Source organism: Euleptes europaea, chromosome 7, assembly GCF_029931775.1.
Source record: "Euleptes europaea isolate rEulEur1 chromosome 7, rEulEur1.hap1, whole genome shotgun sequence".
In the NCBI taxonomy this organism is placed as follows: domain Eukaryota; kingdom Metazoa; phylum Chordata; class Lepidosauria; order Squamata; family Sphaerodactylidae; genus Euleptes; species Euleptes europaea.
In genome coordinates this window covers 12,011,318-12,033,895 of record NC_079318.1, presented here as the reverse complement: position 1 = coordinate 12,033,895, position 22,578 = coordinate 12,011,318, and the positions used below count along the sequence as shown (strand labels likewise).

The 22,578-nt window shown below is 40.4% G+C and overlaps 1 protein-coding gene across 1 annotated transcript in view; it reads left to right on the top strand.

Annotated features, from left to right (window-relative positions):
• The window catches only part of SYNE1 (spectrin repeat containing nuclear envelope protein 1), a 437,649-nt gene that overhangs the window by 125,912 nt on the left and 289,159 nt on the right, over nucleotides 1-22,578 (top strand). Inside the window, exons 18-30 of the mRNA XM_056853653.1 lie at nucleotides 1,401-1,544; nucleotides 2,891-3,064; nucleotides 5,314-5,472; nucleotides 8,561-8,725; nucleotides 9,810-9,944; nucleotides 11,612-11,770; nucleotides 13,484-13,692; nucleotides 14,137-14,245; nucleotides 16,549-16,713; nucleotides 17,737-17,904; nucleotides 18,492-18,668; nucleotides 20,306-20,446; nucleotides 21,163-21,323. Of these exons, the coding sequence (XP_056709631.1) occupies nucleotides 1,401-1,544; nucleotides 2,891-3,064; nucleotides 5,314-5,472; nucleotides 8,561-8,725; nucleotides 9,810-9,944; nucleotides 11,612-11,770; nucleotides 13,484-13,692; nucleotides 14,137-14,245; nucleotides 16,549-16,713; nucleotides 17,737-17,904; nucleotides 18,492-18,668; nucleotides 20,306-20,446; nucleotides 21,163-21,323 (2,066 nt within the window). The remainder of the gene's footprint in view (nucleotides 1-1,400; nucleotides 1,545-2,890; nucleotides 3,065-5,313; nucleotides 5,473-8,560; nucleotides 8,726-9,809; nucleotides 9,945-11,611; nucleotides 11,771-13,483; nucleotides 13,693-14,136; nucleotides 14,246-16,548; nucleotides 16,714-17,736; nucleotides 17,905-18,491; nucleotides 18,669-20,305; nucleotides 20,447-21,162; nucleotides 21,324-22,578) is intronic.

Sequence of the window (22,578 nt, the reverse complement as noted above, 5' to 3'; positions counted from 1 at the left end):
GCTGGGTGGCCTGTTCTTGATCATAGTCTGCTCTAAGTGGTATGCCACATCACATACTGGAGGGGTGTTTAAACTTTTCTTGTTTCCCATTGCATGTATACCAACCACAAGCTCTTAATGTGAACTAAGTAAACAGGTGTCACGCATCCCTTCCTAAGCTACAAACTGGATGTTGAAAGCATGAAATTAGCTGTGCATTTGTAGCGCACTGCCTCTCTCAATCCTTCTTGAAGCCAGATCCTGAGTTTACACCTTCTCCTGGGGAATAGCAGGACAATCCAGGCTAAGCAGCATCCATTGCCTAGCTGATTCCATTGCCAATCTAGGATCTGGCTACTGAATCCACTATATAATTTGGAAGTAGCTAGTGCAGATATGGCACATAGGTGTCTTTCAGTATTTATTTATTTAAAATGCATTACAAATGAAAACCAAACAGAATAAAAAAAACCCTGAACTCCCCCCCCTCTCTCTCTCTCTCACACACACACACACACGCCTTCTGTTCATACCTCATCCAAAGCCCTGGCAAACAGGCAAGGCTTACAGCATCTTCTGAAGATATCCAGTGAGGGGGCTTCCCTCAACCCTTCAGGGAACCCATTCCACAGCGAGGGAGACATGATGGGAAAGGCCCAGGCTATGGTAGATGCCAGGTGGGTCACCCTAAGTGGGGGAACAGCCCATAGGTGGTATCCTGAAGACCTCAATTGGCACATGGGAACATATGGGAGGAAGCAGTTGTTTCGATATGTGGGACTCAGAATGAGAGGGGCTTTAAAGGTCATAACCAGCACCTTGAATTGAACTTGGTATGAACTGGCGACCAGTGAAGCTGTTTCAAAATGGGTATCAAATGTTTCCACCAGGTAGCCCCTGACAATATTGGGACACTTCATTCTAACCAGCTACAGTTTCTGGGTTGTCTTCAAGGACAGCCCAGTGTAGAGTGTATAACAGTAATTCAACCACAATGATATGATAGCATGGGTGTATGGCCAAATTGGCTGAGTCTAAGAAAGGAGACAGTTGGTGAACCAGATTCAGCTGATGGAAAAATTAATGATAAAACAATTGTCAGTGTTTTAAAAAATAATCTAAGGCTTTAAAATTGTTACAGCAGGCAATTTGAATGATTTACTTCCTGTTATTCTTTTCTAAGAGTTTTGAAGCAATGGCAATGGATTTTCCAAGGAGGAATGGATTTTCCGAGGAGAAATCCTCACAAAAAAGTTGCTTTAAAATCGTTGTGCAGAATTTAAATGCATATATAATTAATATAATATGAAATCATGTTTACTGATTTGACTGAAAAAACAGCTTTTTTAGTTGTTGGATAAAGCTAGCATGAGAGCAAGCTCTCATGAAAAAAATAACACAGATATGCATATTTATTGCAGGATATTAAACAAAAAGTGCCTGTTATGGAAGCTCAGTACAAGATGGTTACAAGAACAGCACAACTTGTTACTAAGGAAATTCCTCAAGAAGAAGTCAGTGAAATGCTTTCAACCATGTCAGCAATTAAAGGACATCTCAGCAAGGTCACAGATTTTTTATTTTTTTGCTTACATGACTGTTTACATCTCAGAAAAAGTCCAAAACCTAAAGTTACTAATATGGTTGGGCCTGAAAAGAGAAGGTTCAGACTCTTGGTTTAGTATCCCCCCCCCCAATTCAGTGTCAGGCTCAGAAACCCTAAATTGATTTGCTTCAGATCCTTAGAGCCTTCCTACACATTGAAGGTAAGGGATGGTCATAGAGAGATCTGTAAATGCAGTAGGGACTTCATCAGACCGAAGACACTGCTGTAAGCATGTGTTGAGGTAATTGGCAAGCATGGTTCCCAGCATTCCTAAATACTGCAAACATTTGCAACAGTGAACAGGGGATGATATTAAAACAGAAACTATGGTTTTCATTGTCCTTGGCCATTATCACCTTTGTGCATGGCAGTATCTGGGGTCTCATGGTGGTCCTATCACAGTATCCTGTTGGAGCCCTCTCCCTATGATTTCCTTACAGTTTCCTCACGATCTATTCATAAAGGTAACATATGCCTGTAAAGATCAATTAAATCACATACTGAAAGGAAGAGAAACACAAAGAGTTCTTTGACTTGCAATGGAAGAAGAGCTGGACACTGAAAATTGCATGCTGAGGGGTTAGAACTGGAACTGAATTTGTGTGTGTGAGGGGGAGTGGCTGCATATGAAGCAGCCCAAATGATCCCTTGCCCAGTTTAGGTCTTTTGGTGTGTTTTCAAATATGAATTCTGAGCTTTTAAACAATAAAGAAACTAAATTTGTTGGTAAGTACTTATCATAGAATTGGAGAGATGGTGTGATATGGTTTATTTGGGTAAGATGATGTTTCATTTGTACTTCATATTCACAGAAAACTCACGAAAAAATCATTTGGATTTCATATTCACAGAAAACTCATGTGAAAGGGAGCAGGGCTAGGACAATAAATTTAGAAAAAGAACAACAACACAAAATGCTGGGGGGATATATGAAAATTCCTTTTTTAAGAGTGAGATATTGTAATATCAAGGAGGAAGTCTTGCAAGAATGTTAGATGTGAATATGCTGGGAGTGAAAAAATATGAGAAAAATGTGGAGGAGGAAGCTGGAACTAAAAATGACAGTTAATTTTTCCCACACACAGATGTTCTAATGACATTTAATGACTATGTATTAAACCCATATAAAGATAGTATGGTACAGAACATGCTGCTGTTTTAAGCCTTTTGACTAGTGATAGCTTTTATGAGAGCCAAAGAATACATGACATACATAATACACACATATGTATGCTTGTGTGTGTGTGTGTTTTCTGTTTTGACATTTTGATGCAGGAATTTTAAATATCTTTTTGTTACGCACAGGTTAATGAGTCCTGCCCTGTTGTGCTGTATGAATCTCAACAAATGCTTCCTTATCTTGAAGAATTAGAGAAGCAAATCACACATTTTTATGAATCTCTTGAAAAGGTCAATGAAATTGTTTCTGCCCTAGATCCTGAAGTACAACCTGCAGATGTTTTTAAGCAGCAACGCCAGGTATTCGTTGTATGCATATTCAATTTACAAGAAAATATAGCAATTTTAGACTGTTTTTTAGATTATCAATGAGACATATTTCTGAATAAACATGGTTGAACTAATGAACATGTGAATCTACCCATATGCAATTCTTAGGCTTCAAGCATAATTCTTAGGCATGATATATTGGCAGGAAGGTTCATATTAGAACTCTAACTTTCTGATTGCAACCTTAACAAAACAGCTTGCTTGAGTAATGCTTTGTAGACCACCAAGGGAATGATGTTAATGTTGTCTGTTAAGACAGTCTTTTTAGCACAGGCAAGGTTTCAGGAGAATACCCCCCACCCGGCGATACAGAAATCAAATAGCTATGGTTTTATAACTAGGTGTTTTAAGCTTGGACCATTTGCCAAATTACTTACAAATTCCTGTGAGGTTTTTTCCTGGGATGACAATAAAGATGCTTTAGGATTAAGCATATAGAGCTTATATTGAGAAAAGTTGTGACATTGTAATGTATACTTCTTGCTATGCTCTTAGTTTTCTTTCTTCAAAGTATGACCTACCTTCCAGTGACTTAAGTTGTAAGAAATAATAATTCTGTATCCTAACGTTCACTCCAAAGTAAGTCCCCTTGACTTCAGTACTGCTTACTTCTTATTAAAAGTGCTTTTAGGATTGCAGCCTTACAATGCTAGCCTAAGTAGAACTGCACCCTTCTAAGCCCACTGACTTCAGTGGATTTAAGGCTGCTTAGGATAGTACTGTAACAATGCAATCCAAAGGACCCTTTCTTGGGAATAAGCCCTAAATAGAATTCTGAGTAGACCTGCATAAGATTGGTCTCTTTGAGCCCATTCCTGAAGAGTGGGTAGATTTGTGGCGCCGCCTCCTTAGAGGCTTTCCGGCCACCACGGAGACAAAAAAGAATAAAATAAAAAAAGGGGGAAATGCCTCATTGCACAAAGTGAGGCAGCGCCACCAAAAAAGGTGGTGTAGCCACACCACAGCTTGAGGGGGCATTCCTGGAGCAAATGGAGTTAGGAAGCTGCCCAAAGGCAGCTCTGCCCTGAGGAACACCCACCCCCCCTTCCGGGAAATCTCTGCCGGCATAACTGTGCTGGCGGCGGGAGCCGGTGGCTCCTGGACGCCGCCATGTTTTCCTCCACGCCAGCATTGATACCACCTTATTCCGTGATAAGGTAGCACCTGCGCCGGTGTGGGGTTACGCCAGCTCCTAAGGAGCTTCACTTCCCCCCTTCAGGAATGGACTGCTCGTCATTTAAATAGAGGTGAGCAAGCTCCCTGGTTTGTTTTATAACTTGATTTTTTCTACACCCTCTTGAAAAATTCTTGGGAAAGGTTTTGGTGTTCCTTAGCCTTTTCCTCAGAGAAAGCAAGCTCAGGGAAGTTTGCCCCTAATCCTCCCTTCCAGTTCTCCCCCTTTCAAGAAGGAAACTGATAATGGGGTGAGCTTCCTGGGAATAAGAGAAGCCTTATAGGTGTAAAACCTGACTGCTTCTCAGGTTCCTACCACAGTGCAAGGGACTTGTAGCTATATGTCCTGGCCCAGTTCATTTAATTAAGGGTATATTAATAAATACTTTTGATTGTATAATTTTTGTTTCATTCACAGACATTGTTTGTTCCATGATCAAAGTCAAATATCCCATGATAAATGTCAGGCATGATCCCCACAATGTGGGTATGGTGGCAAGAAAATATATTTGCAGAGGAAGGCAGCCTCATGACCCTTCTTTTGTAGACTCTAGGAAAATCTGTATTAAATATATATTTAAAAATTAGTCTTGCATTTGAAGAACCACATCAGTCCAGTGGCAGTGCAAACACTCAAGTCTATTGTAAGCAGTTGGACTTAAATACACATACCCGGATATTAGGGTTGCTAGCCTCCAGGTGGGGCCTGGAGATCTCCAGATGACAAATCTGTTCCTCTGGAGAGAATGGCTACTTTGGAGAGTGGAGTCTATGGCATTATATCCTGTGGCGTTCCCTCCACTCCCCAAACCTCACCCTTCCCAAGCTCCACCCCTCAAATCTCCAGGCATTACCCGACCCAAAATTGGCAACCCTACTGGATACAGGATTGCAGCCTTTTAAAATGTTAATGAAATGACATTACTTTAACATCATAATCCACTATTTTTTATATAAAAGAAAGTTGAAAATATTATTCATAATTAGAGTATAGGAACCATAAAATGATGTCATTCTGTTTTAATTTCTCTTTCATTTTCTTTTAGGACCTAGTAGCTTATCAAGAAAATTGCAAGAAAGCTTTGTCACTAATTGAGAGAAATAGTCAGAGCACTATGAAGTTTGTGGCCTCAAGTAAGACGTTAAATCACTTCAGTTTGTCAGTGATTCAAAAGAAAGTCACAGAAATTCAAGCTGCTTTTCAGGTAATTTGTCAGGAGTAAGGTCAGTGTGTTTTGAAGAATGTGGCTGAGAAGAAAGTCAAAATGGCTGAAGCATGTCAAGTGAGGCTAGGGATGCCAGCCACCAGGTGAGACCTGGAGATCCCCTGGAATTACAGTTCATCTCCAGACTATAGAGATCATATATCCTGCAGTAGATGTATGCTTTGGAAGGTGGATTCTATGACATTGTACCTACTGCCCTCCCCAGGCTCCACCCCCAAATTTCCAGGAGTTTCCAAACTTGGATCTTGCTGTGTGTGTGTAAAGTGCCATCAAGTCGCAGCTGACTTATGGCGACCCTTTTTTGGGGTTTTCATGGCGAGAGACTAACAGAGGTGGTTTGCCAGTGCCTTCCTCTGCACAGCAACCCTGGTCTTCCTTGGTGGTCTCCCATCCAAATACTAACCAGGGCTGACCTGCTTAGCTTCTGAGATTTGACGAGATCAGGCTAGCCTGGGCCATCCAGGTCAGGGATCTTGCTACCCCCCCCAACCCTTGCCAGTGGCCAGGAGGACCTGGCAACCCTAAATGAGGCGGCTTCATATTTGATAAGAATTCATAAAATTAGGTGAACTATTGTTGAAAGGCCATATTAAAGAATAATGTAAACAGGAATGTGTTTTGAGGATGCTTTGCGAGGGGCTCGACAGCTTGTGATATAGAAATGTGGGTAACATTTAGTGCAAGTGTAAACAGTTAATACCCTTCTTGGCTTCAATGGACTTAGAAGGATATAACTCTGTTAAGGATTGCATTGATTGCCACTGAACCATTTTTAAATAGATAAGCGACTTAGGTAGGAATGTGGAATGAAGAGCCAGTGGGGGGAAGGGTAATAATATATGACATGAAATTGAATATGATTGACCTAAAGCTGCAGGGAGGGAGGCCTTAACCTTTTCTGCAGTTGCAGTTTGAATCTTCCCATCCAAGCCTCTTTTTCTCCAGTGGCATTCAAACATAAATGCATATTCGTAAAATGCATATTCTGAACCTCACTGGGAGAACATCTGGATGAAAAGGGACAGGAATCCATGTAGGGCAGAAACCACTCACAGTTAGTAAGACTGCCTATAGTTATTATTTCCTCTGTGGTGAATTTCCAACTGTTAGAGATGTTGGAAATGTATTCCCTAAACATCGCTGAGATAAAAATCAGTTACATTTTAAATAGAGCTTGACTGAAAAGATGGATCATTAGATTGACACACTATCTCACATTTGCTATTGAATCAGTCTGTCACTGAATTATTTGGTACTGATTACCTGAGGTGTTCTTTTTTAAAATTCAAGATTGATCTTTTTCTGTATATCAGAAGTGATATGTGACCATATGTAGTTCCCATATTTCCCTGAGCATGCGTGCTTAGTTAACTTCTGGTTATTATCGGTGTCCTGCCATTAGAATATATCAAGTTTTTTTTTTCTGCCTTCTGAACATTTTGCTTTATAGTGACCATTCTATGATTTATTGGGCTCTAAGGGCAAGATGACTGGGGAAGGCACTGGCAAACCACCCCGTAAACAAAATCTGCCTAGTAAACGTCGGGATGTGACGTCACCCCATGGGTCAGGAATGACCCGGTGCTTGCACAAGGGACTACCTTTATCTTTAAGGGCAAACCTGGGCTGTACCTGTTCAGCCTGCATTTGGGGTTCATATGATCAAATTTCCCCCAAAAAAATTCTGTCCACATAGAAAACTAGGTATCAGGGAAAAGACATCCTGGCATGCGCCTTTCCCATGTGCAGGGAATTTTCTTCGTAGAGGAAGATTCAGTCATAAGAGCTCTCACTGTTGGTGTGACATGGTGCTAAACTAAGCCTAATTTACTATTAGCTATTTTGCTTTGGAGTGTTATGTTAAGATTTGTTCTCAGCCTGATATCAAATAAATGACGAAACCTATATGGAGTGTCTGAAAACTACGATTGTCAGTAAATTAAGAAGATGAGATTTAGATAAGATCTAAATTTCAGGCCACTTTCATAGAATCATAGAGTTGGAAGGGGCCATACAGGCCATCTAGTCCAACCCCTTGCTCAATGCAGGATCAGCCTTGAGCATCCCTGACAAATGTTTGTCCAGCCGCTGCTTGAAGACTTCCAGTGAGGGAGAGCTCACCACCTCCCTAGGTAGCTGATTCCACTGTCGAACAACTCTTATTGTAAAAAATTTTTCCTATATCAAGCTCAATTTAAATTCATTATTGCGAGTCCTATCTTCTGCTGCCAACAGGAACAGCTCCCTGTCCCCCTCTAAGTGACAGCCCTTCAAATACTTAAAGAAGCCATCATGTCCCCCCTCAGCCTCCTCTTCTCCAAACTAAACATTCCCAACTCCCTCAGCCTTTCCTCATAGGGCTTGGTCTCCAGGCCCCTGATCATCCTCGTCGCTCTCGTCTGCACCCGCTCGATTCCACACCTTTTTTAAATTGAGGCCTCCTGAACTGCACACAATACTGCAGGTGTGGCCTGACCAATGCAGTGTACAGCAGAACGATGCCATCTTGCAATTTAATTTCAAATTAAAACAGTGCAAAGTTAATCTGATTCCTTAACAGACAGGTTCTTTCGAAACTTCACCTGAAGAAATGCTGAAAAGGAAAAGAGGCAGCGCCCACTGGGTTTGATCCCACAATTCTGCTGTCTGTCACCAATTTCCTGGCTTTTCCCTCCCCCCAGCAGCCATTTCCAACCCCAGGAAAGTTTATTCCTGGAGTCATGGGATCCACGTGGAGTAGTAACTGCATGGGTAGGGAGGTAGCACTGGGGAGGGGGAAGGGGTGAAATTGCCCCTTCCTTGAGTGAAGGTCTGCTGACAGGAGGAAGAAGGGAACAGTTGCCCCAACGGCTTCTCAACCTGCATGGTCCATATAGTCCCCATGATCCTGGGAATAAAATTCCCCAGGGTCAGGAATGGCTTCTGGGGGAAGTAGAACGGTGAGAAGATTGGTGATCCTTATACGGCTACGCAGGCGGCTTGCACTAGATCTGACATTTTGTCACATTCCTTTTGAAATGAAATTTAAGGCTACAACATTATATCTGTTTTCACTTGTACATTTAAGAATATGGTCAAGAAGACAAGTGACTGGAAGAAAAATGTTGAGGCAAATAGTCGTTTGCTGAAGAAATTTGAAGAATCTAGATCAGAATTAGAAAATGTGCTACAGATTGCGTATCGCTGTCTAAAGGAAAGAGGTAATCCTGAAGAACTTCTCAGGAAACACACTGTAAGTATAACTGAGATTTTTGGGCAACTTTCCGTTGAAGTGTTGGCAGTGTGTATTTAGAATTCTGAATTAAAAATAAGATGAAACTACAATAAACTTGACAGCATCACACAGCATTTTGTAGCACTCCACAGAAACCCGGCCTCTTCAACATCCCCCTTCAAAAAGCTGTAGGATTTGTGTTCCCCATTGAGCACATTCAGTTGCCTTATGCTGAATCATTCCTTGACTGGGAAGTTTTGTGACAGTACCCACCAATACTACAGTAAGCCTACTCCAGCTGGATTTACAAAATCTTTTCCCAACAAATTCAGTAGTTTTTATGTATATATTGATTGCTTTTTAGACCAGTACCATTTGAAAGCTGAGAGAATTAAAAATTAAATTGGGTCATAGAGCTGAATTATGGAGCTGAATAAACAAAGAATCTGCATTTCCATTTAAATCTCTGTCAGGAACATAAAACTATTATATAAAACATAAAACTATTATAATTCCATTTCTTTGCATTATGTCATGTCATGTCTGATGGTTCTGGTGTGTTTGTATGTGTGTCATTACTAATCTTAGTCTTATTACATTGTTTATTGGATATCTCTTGCTATTTGACTGTAACATCTTGCTATTTGACTGTAAAGTCAATGTTACTGTGTAATATGCCTTGAGTCTCAGCAAGAAAGGTGGCCTATAAACGAAGTGAATAAATAAAACCTTTAAATTATATACATATAATTACTGTCAACATGGATGTGAAGAAGGGAGAATCTTGATTTTTGCTGCTACTACTCAGTTCACTTATTACGATCAAAGATCAGACGGACTACTGACATGCTAAAATTGGGACTGTTGCCACTGACCACAGAAGAACTCAAAATTTCCCAATGGCCTTAGACCCTGGTGACATAAATTGCAGAGATAGGGGCTTTAAGGTATGCTGATTTAGATGCCATTCATAAAACTAGTCTTAAGGGCAGAAATCTAAACTTCCTGCTTGTACAATATTTGAGATTTTGACTCCAACCTTGTTTTTTCCATGGCAACAATGTTATCATTGTAAATGTGGAACATTCTCTTTCAATGCCAGGAGTTTTTCAGCCAACTAGACCAGCGGGTGCTAAATGCTTTCCTGAAAGCTTGTGATGAACTTACTGACATCCTTCCTGAGCAAGAACAACACAGTCTCCAGGAAGCTGTGAGGAAGCTGCATAAACAATGGAAGGTTAGTGTTTTCAGTCAGTGCAGAGTACAAGTTATTAGCTCCAGAATCTGTTCTGTCCATGATTGTCATCTTGACTTCCAGATGTTCTCAGTTTCACCTGCAAAGGCCAAATTAAAAATGTGCGTGAATTCAACATTTTAAAATTTGGCATGCTTCTATTGATTGCCTATTATGCAATAAACTATATTGTTAAGGGATTTTTCATTGTAAAACACCTGTTTGTTCATTAAATAGTTTACATTACAAACCATGCTTTTGTCCAGATAGTAAAGTGATACAGGAGAATAAAAGGAGGGGGAAATTGGCAAAAATTGCCCTGTCCTCCTCTGCAAACAGAGAGCCATTGCAGCCCCAGCCCTACAGGGGGGGAAGTGGTGGGGGCACTTGTTACCCCCAGGGGAAAACCCATATCCTGGTGACTGACCCCGCATGGTCCTATCCAATAATGACTAGTACACCGTAGCTGGAGTGAAAAAGGCCACAACTTTATTGATTACAGCGTTAGGCATTGGCAAGCATGAAGGGCAGGATCCAGCGATCAGCTGACCCATCTGTCAGCTGATAGCACCCTGCGCCCAACCCATCTGCTGGGCGCAGCCTGAGATGGCAGTATGCCGGGTCCCCACGTGGGCGGAAACCAACTGTGTGGTCCACTGCCACTTGGGATGAGGCCAAACCGCAGCCCCCAAGCCAGGCTTCACCATTCCTGGCCTCCCCCCAAAACCCCTTATTAGGGTCCCCAGAGTGGGAAGTGGGGCACGCAGGCCGTCTTTCCCCCAAACTGGATCTGGCCCTATGCCCAAACCGCCAACCTTCAGTTGTGACAGATGACCCACCCAAACCCCCATAAACCAAGGGGAGGGCGGCCGGGACAAGCGGCGTGGTGGGGAAGAATGGCCGAGGCCAGGGGCGGGGCTGCGTTTTATCTGCCCCTGGCGTGCCGGCTGGCCCCGATCTCATTGGAGCCGGGCCAGCCCCGTGACAGCCCTGAAAGGGCCCACCAAGTCCACCCGGGGGGCAGGGCGACAGCCGCAGGGGTGGCCGGGAGCAGGCGGCCGCCATTGCCCCCCCCGGCCGCCCCACGTAGAACACGAGCTCACCCCCCACCCCCAAAAGGGGGGGCGTTATCGCCCCGCTGACCCAGCACAGTCGTGGCAGCCGGTAAGCCAGGACCCAGCCTCCTGCCTCCCCTGTTCCCACCCCCGCGGGTCCGCAAACCCGGATCCCCCCAGAGGGATCCGATGCTTCTGTTAGAGGATCAGTTGCTGTGCTGATAGCATACCACCATAGGATCCATGGCTGCAGTCTTAACAATACTTTCCTGGGAGTAAGCTCCACTGAATAAAATGGGTAGAACTGAGTAGAACTGCTTAGGATTGCTTCCCTACCTAATATTTTTTTTAAAAAAATCTTAAATAAAAATAGATATTTGTATTATAGATCAAGCATCAAATCGTAATTCAGAAAAAAATAAGAGTAAGAAATATTAAAATTTTGAAAATATTCAGAAATGGAAGGGACAGTGAATATGAGAATTATGTGGTAAAGATTGGTAATATTCTGGCCTATGTTTTTCCTTACCTAGTGACATATCTCTGAGAGTTTTCCAAGTTTCTGAATTAGTATCATGTTAACTTCTCCTTTCGCAATCCCCTCATGGAGTGCAGGATCTCCAGTCAGAAGCACCACACCATTTACTTCACTTGAAGACAGAAGTGGAAAAGAGCAAATTTCTAGCTTTGGTGCAAGAATGTCACGCTGAATTAGCTCGACAGCAAGAGCTGGTGGACAAGGAGAACAGTGAGAAGATAATTAGAGAACACAAGGTATGCTCAATAACCATCAAGAGGAGACTTCTAGAAATTCACCCACATGAAGGCATGTGGCCCTTGGAAAATTACCCTAATGTCATAATTATTCGAATCGTGACCTTAATGCTTGTATTTGAAAGTAAATCCCCTGTGAACCCAAGTTAAAGCTAATTCACGTAACAAAGTGGACATGTTGAGAGTGTAGGCTGTTGGTGAAGGATTTAGCATGTAATAAATTGTGTGATTGCTTTACTGCTTGCTGAGCTCACAATTCTTCCTAGATTTGCTGCATCACCACTCCAATTTGAGGGTTTCTACAGACAATGCTTCTTTTGAAGCAGTAGGAACATTTATGGCAATTTTGCATTGGTGGATTAATGCAAACATAATGAAAACAGTAGCTTTGCAGGAGTAATAGTATTGCTATAGGGAAAAGCCATTATCTGTAAGTCACAAAAACAAAGGTGATGTGCATTCTAGTGCAATGGTCATCTCCCATCTCTCCCTTGCAGATTGTTACATAGCGGGATGCACCTACTGGGGGACATAGTATACCCATTTAGCCATAATTTACTCATCCATTATAAAGGTTGCATTGCAGCTGTGTGTGCAATTTCTGCTGAGGCTACTCCACAGTGCTCTGATAGCAAAGCTTAGGGTGGAGTGACTGGTAGTCACTAAGGAATGTGTTTGCGCTTGCTGTGTCCCCAATTTCCTGCTAATACCAGCATGGCATTGTACTAAAGGCATGCAAGAAAAGGCTCCCTTTCTACATGTGCACGCCTCTTGATAGTAACTATTGATGGAGGATTGAGACAATACATAGTATGTATGTATTGGGTGGGGAATGGGGAAATATTCACAGCAGTCACAGGTTGAGTCAGGCGATCCCCCTTCCTTTGCATGCCGCTGTGGGGTTCATTGTTCATGCTCCCTTTGGAGGAGTGGAGGCTTCAGTTTGGTGTTTGTATATTGAAGTGTTAAGGTCCTAGGTAAAGTACTGTTAGATATGTACAGCATAAGTATTTATTCTCCTTAAATATTCATACAAAGAACAAACCCTCTTAGTCAACATTCTTACAGCGCATTCCTGAGCTCTAAGGGTGAAAGCCCTTAGGAGGCCAGGAAGGCCCGATGCTGGTGTTCAGGCTCCTGCGCCAGTTTCCGGGCCACTTACAGCAGGGTAAGTGGCCCGAACGCCAGCAGGAAGGCCCGGTCGCTGGTCACTGCTGTGGCAGCGCCACCCCGGGACGCCGATGGGCCCTTCCGCCGGCGTCCCACTGCCGCCAAAGCACATGCCGGCATGCCGGGAGGTGTTCCAGTGCCTGGCTGGGAATGCCCCTTTTTTATTTTATTTTTTTATTTTTGAAGGGTTGCACAGATTTTTAACCCCACGAGGTGGTTTTGGCGGGGACGAAACCTCCTTTGGAGGTAGCGCAGCCGTGCTGCCTCCTATGACTGGTGCAGGAATTCCTCTCAGGAATGCACTGTTAGCATGCTCTTTGATATTTGATATTTGCAGTAGTTTAATAGTGTTTCTAGAACCATTGACTTTATTTATTTGATTTTAAGTAACCATTGGCATGAACTGAACTTTGAGTTTTATAAATTCATTTGTGTTAGTATCATCTTGCATAAAGACATTCATACTCATAATGAAAGGCATATTAATTTTTAAGTGTCAACATCAATGGAATTTGTAGCCATTTCTTTTTTGTGTGCCTTCAGTTGTCCTTTGGTGATAAAGGACCCTTACAGCTATGTGAGAAAAGACTACACCTAATTGAAGAGTTATGCTTGAAACTACCAGAATGGGATCCCGTTAAGGCAGCCTTTGAAAGTTGCGATAAGTCCCTTGGTGAACTTAAATCCCAAGTTGCCAGCACCTACATGAAGCTAATACAACACCCAGATAAATGGAAAGACTACAAAAAGAGGTACAGTTTGTGTACATATGATGACGGTATGAAAGGAAATAATTAAAATAGCGGTGGTAAACCCTATTACCTTGTGTCCCAAAAAAATTGCAGCTTTATATGTGAAACTGGTTATCTGAAGCAGGGGAACTCTTAATATCTATCTGTCTTTCGGTCTGTCTGTCTGTCTACAAACACACACACAGACGTGTGTGTGTGTGTAAGTCTTGAAGAACTGAAGGATCTGGGATTAGGGAAATGTGGCTAATCAATATGTTTCTGAAGTATATTTATCCCTTTTACAGCTTCAACCATTTTTACAAGTAGCAAAAATAATGCCCCCAGTCAGTCAAAAACTGGCATTTTGTGTAGTCATTTCAGAAATCAATTTCCTTTTATTCTGTTAAAATTTATGTAAGTAGCTTCATAGTCAGTAATTGCTTATTTTGTTTGGTTATATTTCAGGTTTTCTGAATTAGAAAGTTGGATTTTGTCAAGGGAAGCCCAACTTAAGAAGATTAACCACAGTGCCACCGATGCTGCTAAATATAAGCACTTCAAATCATCAGGGGAGGTATACTACATCAGATCAGGATGGAGGGAAGGCAGCATGGTATAGCAAGATCTCAGAATCTAAGCAGGGTCAGCCCTGGTTAGTATTTGGATGGGAGACTACCAAGGAATACCAGGGCTGATATGCAGAGGAAGGCACTGGCAAACCCCCTCTGTTAGTCTCTTGCCTTGAAAACCTCATAAGGGGTCGCCATAAGTTGGCTGCAACTTAACAGCACTTTACATACACATTTCAGATTGGATGTTTTTACTTGCAAGACTACCAAGTTTAGCTGCAATAGCAGAAATGGACAGTGAAGACAACCGTTTGAGCTGGGCAAATAACCTATACAAATAAAATCAAAGTTTTATACATACAGCAAAATGTAACAAAATTGATACTTCCTGGGAAGACAAAACCAAGACGAGTGGCTACTGGCTCGAAGTGGCCTTCTTGAGAAGGGAATACAGTTTAATACAGCAGAAACTTGTGAAAATAAGTGACAGATTGCTAAGCATGTTACACAGAGAAAAGCAATTAGAGTGACCTTGATTAATAGCCCAAGCAGATGTGGCTAATGGGACAATATTGGCAGGATTTCACAGTGGACAGTCTGTAGTATGCTTATAAAATATATGTTTAAAGTTTTTTAAAAGGCCAAAGTTGGGATGTAAGGCAATCTGATTAAAATCTTTGCTCAGGCACAGTTTAAAGGGTGGTTTGGGACACAATTTGTTAGCCTATTTCAGCCTGCAAAAGGCAGATAAGATAAGAATTTTAAATAATGGATTGTAAATAAAAGAATCCATGGTTAAAAAACAGGGATATGCATATGAATCAGGAAAATTAATTTGTCACTTCCCCCTCCATAATTACTTCCTTAAACTGTGTGTACTATTCACTTTTATGTAGAATAATAATATTAATTCAGCTGGGCTGGATACTGGGTTGGACCCTGTGCTACCTTCCATTCATGGTGGTTGTTTTCTGTTCACGGAAGGTGGCTTTCTCTGAATGAAGCACTATTGATGCAACCCACTATTTGTAAGAAATTGTCAAAATTTGCCCTATCCCCTTATCATCATCAGTTCAAGAAACTGGCTTCTTCCACCACAAAGAGTCCTGTGTCCTTGAGTGCTTCTACAGTCAAAAATGGGGGGCACAAAAAACTGAATATAATAAATGGAAGATGAGATATCAACAAGGTTGCCGTGAGAGATGCTGTTGGATTTGGAGCAAATGCTGCAATTCTATTGATATTTGGTACTTGGCAAGTCTTCTATTGGTAATGCCAACATGGGGGGGGGGGGACACAATGGCACAAGCAGGCATTTCTTCAGTAATCAGAGGTTGGAATATGTATCATTTTTAAGTAAATAAAAACTTCAGATAGGGAATTATCACAGTCAGTTAAAAAAAGCTAAAAGTATATTACAAAAACTTTAACCAAATTATAAATATTAAAAACTGTGCATCAAAATAAATCAATTCTTGGTTACATATATAGGTACCGTTCCCTAGTGTAAAAAAACCCTTTTTACTCAATTTGCCCTTGTATACATGGGGATATCACAAACCTACAAGCATCTTTGCTATGACCAGGTACAATGATAAATAACATAAAATACATGTAAACCAAACCAAATGCATTTGAGCTGTGAGTCCTTCCTCAATGGTTTAAATCTGTACAATGCACACCATACAGTGTTTTTGTTTAAATTACAACGTGCCTGACCAAAGCACTGAACATCCTAGAAAAGGCAAAGATTTAGATTATCTGGTCTGTTCTGGGTTGAAATCCCCACCCACTTTTTGTTCGTTTTAAAGTATTAAGGCTTTTTATAGCAATTTGTAAAGAAGGTTGTCAAGTAGCATTACTTGACTTTAAATATACACAGCATTTCATAACTTTTATTTTGTTCTGTCCTCAAAACATCTGTGCAATAGACTGATACAACCCCCTGTTTATAGATGGGGAGGCAGATACTGAGATGAAAGTCCATTTAACATGTTACCAAATTAGGTATTAGAGTGAAAATGCATGTCTATGTCTATTTCTCATTGTGTCTGCATGGAGTAAACTCCCATTGAAAAGCTGTAGCCATTTGTGGTTGTTTATCATATGTACATACACTGAGAAGTCACCATCATCTTTTACAGTCTACAGATGGGTTTCATTGTATATGAAAATGCTTTCTGTGTAGGACCTCTGTAACCCCGTGAAATATCCTGTAGTGACTCATCCATATGTACTGGTTAGTTCATTACTGCTGTCCAAAATAGTTTGGCTTGCATTTCTAATTTTTATATTGATTCTGTTTCAGGAAATCAGACAAGAAGCTTGCAAGCAAGGAGAAATTATCACTTGGTTAAAATCAAGGCTTTCAGCTCTGTCTGAGATTTCATCTGAGGAGGAAGTCAAAAAGCAAGGGGATGAACTTGCTAGACTTTCTAGTGATTTCAAGAGGCTTTTAACCTTGTTGTCAGAGGTATAGTATAAGAACATTTTGCTTGTATCAGGGTTCCTTTTTGAACTGATTTAATCAATGTGTATATGCAACATAAGAAAAAAGAGACAATCTGAAAAATGAAGACAATTGCACATGCATCAGTTTTTTTAATAAAAATATTTTATTTTACTTATTTTCCATATGCCAGTGAACAAAACATAGAGAAAATATTCCATACATCAGTTATCATACATCCAGTTCAGTTTGAAAATAAGAGAAAAAGAGAGAGAAAGAGAGAGAACCTGTCCCTCAGTAGAATTAAACGGAAGATATAGAAATCTACCATATTTTGACAGACTTTGCTCATTCAATTCAAAGAAAATTGACACATTATCTCATAAGATGATGGAATGCCCCCTCTTTAACCACCACCGAGATATATGGATTACTCCCATACTGGCGAGAATTGCTGCCCCCATAACGAGAGACAAAATAGTCCCCTTTTTGCTGATGGATAGAGATCCAAATATAACACTGGCCATGGCCAAATATCTCTCCATCATATTTTCCTCTAAGAAATAACTGCTAAATAACTGTTATTTCCTCTAAGAAATAACTGCTATGGGTCATAGGAGCAAAGAAGGAAAAGGAAAAAAGAGAGAGAACCTGTACGCCTACAATCTTTTATCACATGCAATGGTGCATGTGATAAAATATTCCATACATCAATTATCATATATACCAGTTCTGAAATTTATTTTACAAAGTTACACATTAAACTGGAAGTTGAACTCAAAGACAGAATGGGAGAAACACAGTCATTCTTAGTTTAGAATACTGGATTACTCTGAGGTGGCTGGAAAGACATACAGGGCAGCTCAATGGAGATAGATAATATCTTAGGGCTAACAGTAACAACATTAGATGTTCAATGAAAAAAGAAGAAATAATAGATTGAGGTTATAAATCTAGTTCATGCAGGGATTGATTTAAATTTTTAAGTGCATTGATTACTTGGAACTGAACAGTTTCAGAGAGTCTTAATATTGTGCCTAAACATAGACTGAGAAGACATTGGCTGCTATCAGCGATTGTGTCCAGTACACAGAAGAAGTGAAAGACAACTTGGAAGAATTAATCACAAACTCGAAAGAAGTTCAGGAAGAGGCTGGGAAAATCTTAGATACAGAAAGTTTGCAACAAGCTCAGCAACTTCTTCGACATCATTTGGTAGGACATTTTTCTACACATAACTTTAATCTTAACTGCAAATGCAGTTTATGTAAACTTTGAGATTGATGTTAGGTAATGCTAAGCAGTGCTGATCGTGTAGATCTCAGTAGCCTTCTTTTATATCAGTCCTGAAAGATGCTTGATTTTCAGAAATTATACTTATGTAACAATAATTTTTTACGCTATTTGTGATTCCAAGCTGTTTATTTGGATAAAAATGTGTACACCAAAGCACTATGAGGTCTCCTTTCCTCTCCCTTTTTTTTGTTTGGGGGGGGGAGGGGTATTTCCAATCCTGAAAGCAGCAATGTGTTTTCAAGGGCTGTTTCATAAACTGCACAGGGAAAAATTGGTATGCTTATTCTACCAGTATGGCTGAGACTTCTTTAATTGTTGTTGCAGAGCTGTAGATATCTCTGTGTTACAAATGAGGGTTGCCCCTATTGGAACATAAAGAGAGGCTGGTCTGTGGGGAAGTACTGAGAGCCTTTGAAGTGCCACATATTAATACTCACTTTTTACAAATACAGTTGTATATATGTATATCTACATGTACTTCAGTACTTTTTAATATTTGTTTCTAGCAAAAGACAAAGAGGCTCCAGGCAAAGAGGCAAGATGTACAGCAGCAAATTGCCCGAGGTAAGCAGCTACAGATTGAAGGTGGTCTGTCTCCCACTGTGCAAGAAGATTTATGGAAGTTGGAGAGCACGTTACAAAACATGCAGCAGTCGATGGATAAAGGTGGTGATCAACTGCAGGTCAGTGTTCTTATATAATTATAGAGAAGCAGAAAACCTTCAGTCTCTCATGTGTAAAATGATTTCTACATTTAGTTTGTCCCTAATACGTAGTTAATATATCCTGATTACTCTTATTTGCCAGCCACATTTTTTTTAGTCAACAGTCCTATTCCTGTTTACTACTGGTAACATGGTAGCATTTTCCCTGTGGTGACTTGTAGCATTCATGAAGTAATTTTTAAATACAAGAGCTACATAGATGAGGGCAGTTGCATAATTCCTTCCCACTTGATCATCATATTCAGTGATCAGATGGGAAGAAACCACATAATTGACCCTGTTGACATGTTTCCAGTATCCAAACACTTAGTGCAGCATTCTGGAGAGATGTCATGATAAAGCAGCTCTCAATCATCTAGTGGGGAATGTGAACATGAAGGAAAGATGTTGGGTTGTATTAAATTATGGAAAAGCAGAGATTGAGAATCTTCCATGCTTCATTCAGTTTGGGGGAATCAAGAGGCCACAAAGTGAAAGCTTAATTTCTTATGGCATACTGAGTCACATATCATATCTTTGTCAACTTATATAATTCTCATCATGACCCCATCTGTGGATACTTAAATCCAGAGATTCGGGCCATGGACAGACAAGACAGATCTTTCTGTAGACCTGACGAAAGCCTCAGGTTTGCAGAGAAATCTGAAGTCTTAAAAAAAACCTGGGGGGGGGGAGTTAAAAAACCACAAGGGATTAAAGCAGCACCTGTAGCTTTAAGAAACAAATGCCCTAATTAGCCATTGTTAGACAAGCTAACACTATTGCTAGCATTCAGACTTTGATTTCTATCAGTAAAAGTCAGGGGAAGAGGGCAGGGCCTTTTCCATGGCTGATTTAGCCTTTCAGGGAGAACTCATCAGGGCCAGGCTTGGAGCATCCATCTGGCAACTTGTGACCACCAGACTTGCATGACTCACCCAGGCTGGGCTGCTTGCTACTGTTCAACACAGCCAGTTCACAAGAGCTGGTATGGCGTAGTGGTTAGAATTTCAGACTAGGATCTGGGAGGCCCAGGTTTGAATTCTGACTCTGCTGTGGAAGCTGACTGGGTGATCTGGGACCAGTTAAACGCTCTCAGCCTAACCTACCTCACACGTTGATGTGAAGATAAAATGGAGAGGAGAATGATGTAAGCTCCTGTCGGTTCTCATTGTGGAGAAAGGCGGGGTATAAATGAAATAATAGATGTTGCTGAAAATTGGGGGGCAGATAGAAGGTAAGTTGGTGGGTGGGAAGGAGGAGAAAGCTGGAATGACAAGAGGAGGAAGAAAGAAAGACAAAGGGGAAAGACAGAAGGACAAGAGGAGGAGGAGGAGATGTTGGGAAAAGGAGGAGGTGGGGGCAGAAAACTGCAAGAAGGGATGGGTGTAAGTTCCCACTGGTATCTTTAAAATTTCTGTATCTACTAAAAAAAACCCTTCATTAATTTCTATTAACTCTCTGAATATTCTCACAAGCCCTAACATGATCGCCCACAAGCCAACAACATCCATAACAGACACTGCTTTGTTGATTTTGGTCCCTGATCAGTGCTTTTCAGTAATTATCAATCATGCTGTTTTTCTTTAACTGATCTTTTTTTCCCTTTCATATAGATCACTGTAAGCACATGGGAACAGTTCGAAAGGGACAAAGAAAGTGTCGTAAAGTATCTTAGTCAAGCAAGCTGTGCACTAGAACGCATCTTAAACTTTAGCAGCTTAGAGAGTTTGTCATCAGAACTGGAAAAAACAAAAGTATGTGTGTTATGAAATACTGGAACCATTCTAAAATATGTTTGAGCTACAGTTAGTTTCTTTGATGTTCTATTTTGGGTTTCTGATAGACATTTTAATGTGTTTTATTTTTTCCTTATTTTTGCCTTGGGCAAAATAGTGGTACTAATTTTCAAAATAAATAAATAAAACAACAATACAATACAGGCTCTTAGGAGCTTGATATTCAAGCATGGAGAATTCCAGTGAGTTCAACGGAGTGCTATTTTTCTTTCTTCCCTATTGGTATATGCAGAAATGCATCGGGTCCTTACAGAGGGTAGGAAAGGTAATGAACTTTGCATCTTCACATCCTGGCCCTCTCTTCTTAGTATAAATTACTTATAGAAGGTATCCACAGTGCTCCCATTTCCAAAAAGACTTATCACTCTGCTTGTGCTTGTCTTGCGTCATGTGTATGCACTGAGGGGAGAGGAAGGGAGGAAACAGGAATGCACTTAGGCTATGAGAATCTTCCATATGTGGATGCGGCACTCGTAGAAGGGCTAAATCATGTCTTAAATATTTAAGATCATCAATGTGTTATAATCAATGCCTTGACATGTATGGAGGGAAATTGATTAAAGATACTTGAAGCATTATATTTGTAAAGCTTTTTGAGATCTATTTTTACATTTTTATAAAGTAAGTATAATTTTCAGTCAAGGATTTTTTTTCATAACTGCACACTTTTACAGGAGCTTTCTAAGCAGACAGTAGCTATGGCGATGGAAGCTGAGAATCTCGTCCAGAAGTCTTTTGCTATACAGCTTGGTGCAAAGAGCAAGCAAAACCTTCAGCAACAAGCCAAGTCTATCCAGGAACAAGTTAAAACAGTGGAAGCTACCCTTGAAGAAGAGTATGTTCTTTAAAAGTCATAGTATTTCATCCCTGATGACACCTTTTGTTGTCCTATCAAAATGCATTGTTTAGTCAAAAACTTTGTAAACTCTATTTTGTTATGGAAAATTGATGAAACAGAAGTTACCATATTATATAGATGGTATGGTGGTGGTTATGGTAGTGATGGGAATCCAACAATTAAAGCCCACGAATCTAGAAAATAGTGACCATCCAGCACTCTTTACACTTGGAAGTAAATTTTCATTTATTTAAGTAGGGTTTACTTCCATGTAAGTGTCCTCAGAATTGCCATGTTAGACTGCAATCCTAATCCAGTTATATGTATTTAAACCCATTAACTTCAACGCAGCTGAGTACTATTAACAACAGATAACTAAGGCCTTACTAATACACAGTAGATGATCCCACTCATTCTCAGATAAATTAAAACTGCCATGTCCCTCAAGTGCCTAGAGCCTTTAGAAAAATATCTCAGTCTTCTCTGTGAAGTATTTTTCATGACAAAAGATCAAAATGTGCCTTTTCTCATTGGAATTATATCCCATTTCAGTTTACTTGTTGCTGCTATTTAAAATTTTAAAGTGTATAGTTTATTACAAATGTAGGAAGATGTATACAAATCTGGGGCAAAATATTTCTCACATTTTGCAGACTAGAACTGAATTTTTCCCTCAGAAAATTTATTTTGGAAGACGAGCTTTGATAAAGTCTACTCCCAATGACATGAATTTGAATGATATTCATTAAGTGATGTTATTGGATCAGGGATACTAGTACAAATTTCAGGGGCCAGTTTGTAAGTAGTGATTTCCATAAGCATCATCCATGGATAAAATCACCCATATGAGGGTCCTACATTGTGGACATACTATTCTCAACAGGCAATCAAATAAGAATATTGGAATAGCTTTTAGAAATAATATGTAAATTAGGTATTTTAGCAGAATTTTGATTGGAGGATTCTTAACAAACTTGTACTATTTTCAGAAGGCCTGCATTGTGTCATGGTTTATATTTTATTATTGCTAGCAAAGATCCTCAGACATTATCTATTTCCATGCTTCTTTGTTGGGATCAAATCTAGAATTAATAATAGTCACAAGCCTTGTTCTGAATAGCGACATAGGCTTCTTATCTCATGACAGATACTAATTTTCTACCCCCAGTAATTTCCCCTCATCTCTAATCAAGCTGTTTACAATGCACATTGTACCTCTACATCCTGAGTTCCTTCTTTGCAACACCCCTTC